The sequence below is a fragment of the Limulus polyphemus genome, unplaced genomic scaffold, assembly GCF_000517525.1.
Source record: "Limulus polyphemus unplaced genomic scaffold, Limulus_polyphemus-2.1.2 Scaffold607, whole genome shotgun sequence".
NCBI lineage: Eukaryota > Metazoa > Arthropoda > Merostomata > Xiphosura > Limulidae > Limulus > Limulus polyphemus.
Window position 1 is genome coordinate 237043 of NW_013666217.1, and position 12236 is coordinate 249278.

General features: G+C 33.6%; 1 protein-coding gene across 2 annotated transcripts in view; it reads left to right on the forward strand.

Annotated features, from left to right (window-relative positions):
- The first annotated feature begins 6343 nt into the window (after positions 1–6343).
- Positions 6344–12236, forward strand: part of LOC106459433 (acetylcholine receptor subunit alpha-like) — a 123144-nt gene continuing 117251 nt past the window's right edge. For both annotated transcript variants that reach the window (XM_022385934.1, XM_022385935.1), the window contains exon 1: positions 6344–6620. In XM_022385934.1, the coding sequence (XP_022241642.1) occupies positions 6530–6620 (91 nt within the window). In that variant the 5' untranslated portion in view covers positions 6344–6529. The remainder of the gene's footprint in view (positions 6621–12236) is intronic.

A 12236-nucleotide genomic window follows, 5' to 3' on the forward strand; every position in this document is an offset into this window, starting at 1 on the left:
ATGGCAGTTGAATAGACTTTAAGTAACTAAGCTACATTGTTTAAACATCGGATATGTTAGTCTAACTTGTTTGTTTTTCAATTGCATTTCAATACTATGTTTGCTTTGTGTTAATTTGGACTTCCTGTAGTATTCTTCAAACCTAAAATATTCGAGTCATTTTGTATTTTGTTTGCTTGTTATTAAGCACAATGCTGTGCCCACCATGAGTATCGAACCCCAGTTTTTAGCGGTATGAGCCCTCAAACTTACCGTTCACCCACTAGAGGGCATAATTTTGTAAGACGTGAGAACTTAATATTAATAAAATCAACTTGCTTATATAGAAGTTATTTAGGTTTACTTACTCTGTCTGTTTTGTTAATAAACACAAAGTTATAGAGTGGGCTATCTGTTCTGTTCCAACCACGGGTATCAAAACCCGATTTTAGCATTATAAGCTCCGGACTTACTGCTGAGCTAAAAGATGGGAGCATAGTGTTACGACACATGTTCTGATAAATTAGAGAAGGCCAGAATTCAAGAGGTTTGGGGTAAGAGCCCAAAGTGAGTATTTATTGTGATAAGTTACCAAACTACGTACACATGACATGCATTTTTTATTACTGTTAGGATAAAAATAGTAAAGATTGTGAAAAAAAAAGTCGTCGTTTGTTCTTTCTCTGAAGATAGGATTAAATACTTTGTGGTAAGGATTTTGTGTTTGTAGATTTCTCGTCTTAAAAATTCCCTCCCTAAGTTACTGTTGAGCCTAAAAAACGTGAAAAGTGAGATTTTAGAAAACAACAAGAAAAACTGAAATAAATAATGGAACATTAAAGTATTTAATATATTTAACTCTTTTTACATACTATATTACCCCTACCACTTCTTGTTATTATTTCAACAAAACGTTTAAACTAAGGAATTTATCAATTAGTTACTGTAAGTAAGGCACTTTTCTATTTCCCCAAAGTATTTAATTACCATACTCATCTCATTACACAAGGGTGCCAAGTTTACTTTGATATCATCACTTCACACTACCGCTTGAACATTCAAGCTTAGAAGGGGGAAAAAATCGCCGAGTTTTGTAAGTGAGCTCAGAAAACGATCGAACTAAGCTTTATTTTTCTCAGCTCCGACTAGTAGAAATTTATTAGCATTGTTAGTCTTCTGTTAGTGGCAACAACAGCAGCCTGTCAGCCCGCACTGTCTGTTTGTTAATGCTATCACCATCTAACAAAGGTTGTGCATAAAGAAAGCGCGAAGAACGCCACGAGGTATCATGAAAGTTACTGCATTTCTTCTGTGTGACTTGACCACACCCCAATTAATAGGTCTTCACAGTTTTGTTCAGATTCAAGGTTAAAAAAAATGCTGACATAAATTTAGTAACTAGTTGCTGTATTTATCTACTTTCGTAATAAGCTGCTAGTTTTGTACGTATCTACAGATGACAGGAAAGTTTGAAAAAAATCTATCGATCGCTACCAGACTGCTACTAAAAACTTTAAATGTCTCTCTTGAGTCACCGGTTAGTTTACGGATTTACACAGCTAAGGCCCGGCATGGCCAGGTGGTTAGGGCGCTTGCCTCACTATTTGAGTGTCGCGGGTTCGAATCCCCGTTCCATCAAACATGCTCGCCCTTTCTGCCGTGAGGACGTTATAAAGTTACGATCAATTCCACTATTCGTTGGTAAAACAGTAGCCCAAGAGTTGGCGGTGGGTGGTAATGAATAGCTGCCTTCCCTATAGTCTTTCATTGCTAATTTGGGGACGGCTAGCGTGTAGCTTTGCGCGAATATTCAAAACAAACCAAACCAATACACCGCTAAAATCGGTGGTTGGATTTTCCGTGGAGGATAAAGATTAGATAGCCAATTTGTAGCCTTGCCTCTGATTTTATGTTATTAAGAAACACCAAACATTGCACCAAATGGTCCATTCTCATAAATGGGATGACAAACTCTTGACACTTGCTCTCAACTCTGTTACATTTAATAGCGACAGATACTTAACCCGCACAAGAAGAAGGGTACTCATCTGTGCTGTTAGAAGCAGACTAACAGTGGTAGCAGATTTTTGCTGCTAGCAGTAATTAGTTGCAGGATCGAGAGATTGGTTTCTGAATCTAATAAATATTTTGAAATTACCACACTTTCATCTGTCCCCCAGCGGCTTAGCGATAAGTCTGAAGACTTATAACGCTACAAACAGGGTTTTAATACTCGTGTGGGCACGTCACAAATAGCCCACTGTGTAGCTTTGTGTTTAACAACAACTAAACACTTTTATCTTTAGAAAAATAATGTTCTTTCTCTTACTGTACGAATACAAAAAACGAATATTTCTCTATATTCATAAGAGGTTTTTTTCTGTGTAACGTAGATGAACTTTTACTGTTTCAAACACGTCTTTCCATGTTCTCCAGAGTGGTTTCTAATCGATGAAAGAGAACGTTAGTTGGACAGAGGGTTTCACGTTAAGGCGTGAAAAAACCATACAGTGCCCATAAGAAATTCTTCATAATTCAATTAAGTTGGTTTGGTTATGATTTGCTGTTTGGCATTTTATATTATGTTCATTTGAACAGCTTCATTTAAGATAAAGAATATGTAATATTATGTTCTGGATAACACGTTCAAAACATTGATATGTAATATTATGTTCTGGATAATATGTTCAAAACATTGATATGTAATATTATGTTCTGAATAATATGTTCAAAAGATTGATATGTAATATTATGTTCTGGATAATATGTTCAAAAGATTGATATGTAATATTATGTTCTGGATAACACGTTCAAAACATTGATATGTAATATTATGTTCTGGATAATATGCTCAAAACATTGATATGTAATATTATGTTCTGGATAATATGTTCAAAAGATTGATATGTAATATTATGTTCTGGATAACACGTTCAAAACATTGATATGTAATATTATGTTCTGGATAATATGCTCAAAACATTGATATGTAATATTATGTTCTGGATAGTATGTTCAAAGCCTAATGGTACCCCAGTGGCATAGCGGCATGTTTGCGGACGTACAACACTAGAAACCGGGTTTTGATACCAGTGGTGAGTAGAGTACAGATAGCCCACAGTGTAGTTTTGTGCTTAACTTCAAACAAACAAACAAACAAAAGCCAAATGTGATACTATTTTCACTTTGCAAAGCATAATTTTCTGTTTAGCTTCTAGCTTTCTGAAAGGCTTTCACATTGATACGGAACTTACCAATTAGAAGTTGAAATTAGGATAAAATATCCCTGTTTAACCGCTGTGCTCCGCCTGGGGTGCGTGGATCATGTTAATTGATCGTACCATGTCGTGCAGGTAGTTTAGAAATGGAAGACAAACACTGTGTCGAGCATAAAGCATGAATACAGTCCCTAGAGTCCAACCATTTTAAAGAAATAGCTAGGTTCAGAGAACAGAAATAGATTGCCAACTCCAAAGAATACTGCTTAGATCATCTCTCAATATATGTATATATATACCTCCTCCCTTGTTTTTTTCTCATATGGAGCTTTTGTTAGCAAACATTTGTTTGTTCAATTCTATCTTTCCCGTGTAGTGTTAGAATGTCGATGATTAATTTCGGGAATTATCTATATATGTAATTTGGTGATTATATTACTTTTGGATAGAATTAACAAACAATTACATCTATACTCAAGTTAGAGAATCTTATGAACTGAAGTGCACGGAGACATTACATAATTACACGCCGCAAAAACAATTTATTTTCAGTGAGACTTTCTGGGTGTTAGCGAAACATTCAAACTTCGGATTTGAATGAAATTCCTACCAAGGAAACACAAGATTTTAATAATGCCCAAGATATAACGAGAGGTGCGAAGAGGGTGCCGTCATTATCAAGCTTTTGAGAGCAAAAAATAAAAAAAAAAGGAATGGTTGTTCTTGTTTTCGATCGGATCCAGTCCCCAGCGTGTATTCACTGAGACGAACGTTCTGGTGCTCTGAAGGCGAAGAGATTGCGAGGATGCCGATGAAATCTTCATGAGGTCAGGAACAAGAAGCAAGACCAGAAGAAAATATTTTCGTGGAACTTGAATTATTCAAAGAATTGACTTCATCCAAATAAAAAGAAAAACAGTCTACTAAGTCGATGTGTGACAAGTATTATTGAACCCCAGAGTTATGTATGGGAATAACGTAAATGAACCAACTCTTTATCCTCCCACGCTGTTTCCGTTGTCTGTATGTTTTAAGAGAAAACAGAACTTGTTAATTTCAGCATCCTTTTTGTTCCGAGTTCGTAAATGAAAAGAGATGTCTAAGATATCATGTTTGTTAATCCTGTAGTTATCATAAAAGTTATTGCTTTAAGATGCTTGCGAACGAAGTCTCCAAATATTTTTAACTGGTTGAAAGAGAGACAGTCAATAACAAGTTAAAATCTCGAAGCAGTTAACCAAAGATCAATTAACTGATAGATCAAATAGCTACATATCATTAATAACAACAACAACATATATAAGCCAAAAGGTTTTGTTAGTTTGTTGTTAAATGCAAAACTACGCAATGGCTATCTGTCCTGTACCCACCACGGGTATCGGAATCCGGTTTTTAGCGTTATAAGCCTTCAGATTTACTGGTGAGTCACCGGTGGTCCCAATGCTTTTACTTGCAATAGCAAATTAATATTACACAAAAGTTAACTAACAAAAATTTGATGAAGACTAATGAACTTTTAAGAAATGGAGATTTCAGTAATGCTTTTTCCTGTTTTTAAGAGGTGATAAGAATATTTAGATATCTTGGTTATATGCACACAGAAAATGTCTGGATGTCATGTATGGCTTTACTTTGAAATTATCAAGAGTCAATGGCAGTGCTTAAAAGAAAACGTAGGCTTAGACCAACGATCACTATGTAATATAAAAATCGTAAATTACTACAGGAAACACGGTTTCACATCCACTAGAAAGTCAAAACACCACTTGTAAACAGAATCTTACTACAAGAAACACGGTTTCACATCCACTAGAAAATCAAAGCACCACTTGTAAGCATAATCTTACTACAGGAAACACGGTTTCACATCCACTAGAAAGTCAAATCACAACTTGTAAACAGAATCTTACTACAGGAAACACGGTTTCACATCCACTAGAAAGTCAAAGCACCACTTGTAAACAGAATCTTGGAAATAGCGTCATCGAATTTTCACAAATCTCTCGTTCTGTGTTTTTTATATTTATATACTTCATCTAATTATCTTTCTTTCTATTAGTTTCTCTTTTGTTCTTTTATCTATCATATAGATATCGAGGTAAATGATTTGTAATAATCTTACTTATACTTAATAAAACATCTACAAAGATAAAAATCACCGTTAACGCTTATACCACATATACTTGGTGCCACATTTACAGGGATAAAAACCACCTTTAACGCTTATACTGCCTATACTTAATGGCACATCTACAAGGATAAAAATCACTGCTAACGATTATACCGCTTATACTTAATAAAACATCTACAAAGATAAAAATCACCGTTAACGCTTATACCACATATACTTGGTGCCACATTTACAAGGAATAAAACCACTTTTAACGCTTATACTGCCTATACTTAATGGCACATCCACAAGGATAAAAATCACTGTTAACGATTATACCGCTTATACTTAATAAAACATCTACAAAGATAAAAATCACCGTTAACGCTTATACCACATATACTTGGTGCCACATTTACAGGGATAAAAACCACCTTTAACGCTTATACTGCCTATACTTAATGGCACATCTACAAGGATAAAAATCCCTGTTAACGATTATACCACATTTACTTAGCTCCACATCTACAAGGATAAAAATCACTGTTAACAAACGCAATACCTTGATACGTATGTATAACAAATAAACATTCACGAATTAGCACACACATAAATACAGACAGGCATTAATAACCTTTTATATTAATAGCCTTATAAATGCCTTTTTCATTTTCTGTTTCAGGTATTTCAGCTAATATTGGAGTAGAATATTAGTTCTATATCATAACAGCTGGTCACATAGGTTAAATTAGTTTGGGAAACAGGAGCTTTATATAATGTTGGGGAACAGAGTCAAAATATTGATTCTTGATATTATGCTGTCAGGTGGGAAGAGTTAGTTTTAAAATAACGTTTTACAAGGTTGGTTTACTCAGTCGGAAACAGAGAAAGGGTGTGCTGGCAGTTTCTACAAGGAAGACCTGCATTAGTGTCAAATTCCTCAGCTGCACATTCCCACGCAACTTGTGGCGCCCTCTGGGGAAGCAGAATCTGTGCCAATTGCGTACGACGTTTTGTAGTTTATCGGAAGATTTCGTACAGTTCAGGCGATCGTAGTTCTCTTTCGTAGCAGCTGGAAACCCACCGGTGGACGAATGAGGTGACGTGAAAAACTAATATTGACCTGGGCTTCAAAGTCGTTGCTTACCTAAAAATAAATAAATAAAAACAGGACAGGACTTCGAGGAAAGAATGGGAAGCACGAGACTAATGTTAACTGAAGATGACTAAAAGAACCCTCGATATGGGAGTTTTAGGCTGGACAAGACAATATATTTTACTGTTAACTTGCCTGTGTGTAGCATCATTTAACTGTAAGTAGTGTTACGTTTCATTGTTTATCTTTTATATTTTAACTGATTAGAAACTTGCCTCAACTAAACCTCCTTTCAGCTGAGATATTCAGTATTCCAGCAATGTTTTATACCTTTATACGTTTTATGGTCCTTTAAAGGTAGATTAAACAATTAAAATAACATGGTTTAATTGAATGTAGAAATATATAAACCTTCTTGAAATGAAAGTTAAAATGGTCACAGAAATACAGGTCAATAGTGGCTGATTGGTAAAAACTAAAGATCTTTAAGTTACAATGTAATAACAAGACCACAAATATATATATATATATGTGTGTATATTTAATAAATAACTAACGTATGAGATGAGTCATTATATTACTATACAGAATTTATTTAACTGTCTACCTAAAGTTAATAACTATTGACAGGAAACGTATTGACGTTGATTTGGATACTTCAAATAAGTTCTCATATAATTTTCTATGGCATTTCTGATATTTAATTAATGCCGGAGAATAAAACACTTTTATAATCAGTCAGACATTTATTAAAATGTATTTTTAATAGAAAAAATTCCGGTTAAACAGGTTACTAATTTCAACAGAAACCACGTTCTAAGAAACAAACATGCGATTCCAAGAAACATAGCCCTTGTTGTTGACATGGTTAGAATTCACACCCTTAAAAGTGTATGTTTAGAACATATTAAATATGATACTCGTGATATGTATGCAAGGGTGTGAATTTATAAACAGAATGGAAGACACGTAAATGGTGTGTGAAAAAAAAATTAACAGAATAATATATACATAATACTTTTACTATTATTATTATAAAATTTTATAAACATACGTTCTTTTCGACGAAGGTAACTTCAAAATGTTTAAATTTACAGTTAAGCTTATGCTTGTATGAAATATGACTTCTTAAAAACATTACTATTTAAGTTTCAAAAGTTTAGTGTGGATGTGAAATGACAACTTGTACAGTGCGTAAAATCACTTGCTTAAATCATCTAGCAAATAAAATATTTTATATATTTATTGGTTATAGTATTCCCTCCTCCTCCAATGTGGCTCAGCGGAAAGCTCACAGCTTACAAAGCTAAACTTCGGGTTTAGATAGCCATTGTATAGTATTGTGTTTAATAACAAACAAAACAAAAACTAGTTTGAAATTAAATTACAATTCAAAAGTTATGTGTGTGCCCTTTATAATTAATTACGTCAATTCTATTACTCCTAGATTTGTAAAAAGTGAAGTAATTATTTATTTGTAGCAACATTTCACCTAAACGAAGAATGTACTGACTATTGTAGAATTTTATTTGAAGCTGTGAAATTATTCTATTTATAATAAGATTTCATCTCAACGCATTTCAAACTGCGAAGTGATGATTGTTTGTAGTAACATTTTACTTCAGGGAAGTGAAATGAAATGATGACTGTTTGTAGCAACATTTAATTTCGGTAAAGTCAAATGATAACTGTTTGTAGTAACATTTTATTTCAGGGAAGTGAAATGAAATGATGACTGTTTGTAGTAACATTTAATTTCGGTAAAGTCAAATGATAACTGTTTGTAGTAACATTTTATTTCAGGGAAGTGAAATGAAATGTTGACTGTTTGCAGTAACATTTAATTTCGGTAAAGTCCAATGATGACTGATTGTTGTAAGGTTTAATTTTAGTAAAGTGATGACTGTTTGCAGTAACATTTTATTTCAGTAAAGTCAAACAGTGACTGTTTATAGCAAAATGTCGTAACAGTAAAGTAAGATTTAATCTTAACGTATTTAAAAGTTCAAACTGATGACAATTAGGAAGTTGTGACTTTAAATAATAATAATATAATAATAATACATCTCAATGTTTCTTTGTGTGTAGTTAAGCCCTAAGCTTCACAATGAGCTATCTGTACTATGTCCTCCATGGGTAAAGAAACCCGGTTTTTAGCGTTATAAGTCTTCAGATAGACCGATGAACCACTTTTTTTTTGGGGGGGGGGGGTTACACCTCAATATGTTTAAAAATATGAAGTACTGACTGGCTGTTGTAAGATCAAACCTTAATGTAGTGGAAATTGAAACACAGTCACTGTTTGTTCTACGTGTATACGTGGTAAAATAATGACAACTTGTGCAGACATACACAGTCAAACAAACCTCTACTGAAATAGTTGCTGACCCCTTACCTTCTAAGATATCAAAAATATTGTTTTGTTTGTTTGAAGTTATGCACAAAACTACACAAAGGGCTATCTGTGCTCTGCCCACCACGCAGACATACCGCTGTGCCACGTGGGGGGGGGGGGCTCCAAAAGAGACATACAGCGCCATCAATACGAGGTAATTGTATTTTGCTTACATGTTACCCGAAGCACAGGTTACTGGACTTAACTCTCGTATTTTATATAATTGTCCAAAAACACGTTTTTATCGTGTCTGTGGTGTTTTGTATCAGAATTTTATAAAGTATGTATCAGAAAGATTTGTGTTAATCTAGAGAAGTGCTTCATAATTTTATAGGAAGTTCATAAGTGTTGGTACTTTTATGGGAAATTCTGTATTTGTACATAAGTTATGAGAAACCTTTATAAGAAGTTATATATTTGTACATTACGTTGTGAAGACTTTGATGGGAAGTTCTATATTTGTACATAAGTTATGAGTACCTTTATAAGAAGTTATGTATTCGTACATTACGTTGTGAAGACTTTGATGGGAAGTTCTATATCTGTACATAAGTTATGAGTACCTTTATAAGAAGTTATGTATTCGTACATTACGTTGTGAAGACTTTGATGGGAAGTTCTATATTTGTACATACGTTATAGTACCTTTATGGAAAGTTCCGGGTTATGAATACTTTTATAAGAAGTTATGTATTCCTACATACGTTTTGAGTACTTTTATGGTTTGTTTGTTTGCTGGTAATTAAGCAGCACAAAGCTACACAATGAACTATCTGTGCTCTGCCCACCACGGGTATCGAAACCCGGATTCTAGCGTTGTTAGTCCGCAGACATACCGCTGTGCCACGGGTGGGGGCGACTTTTATGGAAAGTTATCTAGTCGTACATACGTCGTGAGTACCTTTATGGGAAGTTCTGGATTGCGAGTATTTTTATAGGAAGTTCTTTATTCCTGCATACATCTTGAATACTTTTATGGGATGTTCTGTATTTGTACATACATTGTGAGCACTCTTATGGAAAGTTCTTAATTCACAAATACCTAATAGATGTTCTTATATTTTGTTTTTCTGCTCTTTATGTTCACATCAAATTATTTTCACATGTGTTGTATAACTGGAACTAAGCTCTGGCTAGGATGATAATATATCTGTAAGTTTTCTAAGGGGTTTAAATTGTGAAATTTCATAGTTTAAGTTATTTGTTTTAATGAAATAAAATGTTATAATTTCCATTGCATCTACATTGTGTTCCATTTGTCTAATTATCTACAAAAGTTGATTTTTGATAAACCAAACTTTATCATCTGACTTCGTTGGAGATACTACACAAATCTTAGTCAGATATTTCATTATCTCTCACCGATTTTATTTGTGACAAATTGAAAGCATTTTTTATTACTTAGTTACAATCACGGTTTGCTGGGAAGAGAGAGAAAAATACCCCAACAACCCTAATGTATAGTGTTACTAACTTGCTATAAAATACTTTACTCTGTCTCCCGAAGAGTCATCCTGAACCCCAGTACCTGAAACCCCCCAAAAAACAACAACAACAAAAATGAAATTCCGCACTTTGTGGCCATGTGTGCGTTATAAGAGTGATAATCGAATCCCACTATTCTTAGTCCAAGAGTTGCTTTCCCTCTGGTAGTCTGTCACTTCAAAATTATGGACGACTAATGCACATAGCCCCTTGTGTATCTTTGCATGAATTTCAACATGACAAACAAATACTCTTAAAAACAACAAATCTTACAAGGTTTCCTGAACAATACTTAATTTGTTTTACAGATTTTTAAATTATTATAAATAACAGGCAATAAAAATTTCATAAAATACCAATAGCTTCTTTAAATAGTGTATATTAATGTTATCACTTAAAAATAAACCTTATATTATAATACCTCATTATATTGTCGGGAGTTTTCATTCACATAAAAATTAGCCCTAGATATTAATAGTACCTTAATCAATCATCTTTATCATAATGGAATTAGACTTACTGTAATTTTAAATACTAACTTTTTTATTCAGTCTCATAGGTTTTTTTTTTTTTCCTTTTTCGAGAAGAAGGGTGTTTAATAGTATTTCAATCACATTATGTCCATTATATCCACTGCCGTTAACGCGTTTCGCTCGAACCAGAGCTCAGCAGGTCGGCTAGGACATAACAAACATAGTAGTAGTCGGAACGCTATTCGTATAATAAGTCATTTTTTAGAACTACACCTGTTATGGTGTGATAGGCTTTAAGATGGCAAGTGTGACTGTAATCAATTACATTTTTATAAGACAATTTAATTTCGACAATGACAAATGTCTTACGGTAGTTATAACTGATTATAATCACGCTTCGCCAGAAAGCGTTCACACCATAACGTGGTGGGCATAACACAGTCAGCCTATTGTGTAGCCTAATGCTTAATAATAAACAAACAAATAAGTTCGTTACGCATGACAGAAAAGTGTTCTTATGTAAAATGATTATCTGAATAGATTAAGAGATACTTGTATAAAATTAATGTTAGAATCGCTTATCGACCCCGGCACAGCTTTAAGCCACTTTTTTTAGCCCATCTAAAACATCCAATCTAATATGAAACATGATCTAGAGTGTTTACAAAATACGCTGCGAAATATGTCATGAAATCTGTTATGGTGAAACTGGCGGGACATTAAATACACGCACATTAAATAAGTTTACGTTAGTAACACGTGATATTCTGGTGGCACAGTTCTACTGGTACCTATATTCATGTGACTTTTTGTCTCCTAGGATACGCCATGACTGACGAGAAATGTGCTGAAATTTGTTATTGAGTTTTTTGTTTATAACTTTACTATTTTTCCAATCTGGAATGGATTTCTACGTAAGAATACGATGTGCTAAGCCTGACGCGACAGATTTAATATCATTTTTACGTACTTTAACCACTCTCACTCAAGAATACCCTAGACTATGTCGAGGCATATGGCAGATTTTTAACCATTAAGCCTTTTCTGCTTTAACATTTATTTTGTCTGTTGTTGTCAGTAAAGAGGTTATTAGTTTTTACTTACACACACTTTTAACTCGTTCTTTATATTTAAAACATTTTCCTAGTTGACAAACCCTTTATGGTTTTCTTGATTAACCTAAGATTTTCTACATTATTAGCTACAGTCGGGATAGTCATACACCTCTAATTCTGTATAGGGAATAATACGATTTTAGTTCTACATACAAAGTAGTTTGTTTAATGTGATTAGAAACGAGATTGTAGTAAATTGTCGTGCGAATCTAAGCCTTGGCAACATATTCAGCTGATACGCACACGCACACACACACACACATATATATATATATATATATATATATATATATATATATATACTATATATATATATATATATATATATATATATACTATACTATACTATACTATATATATATATA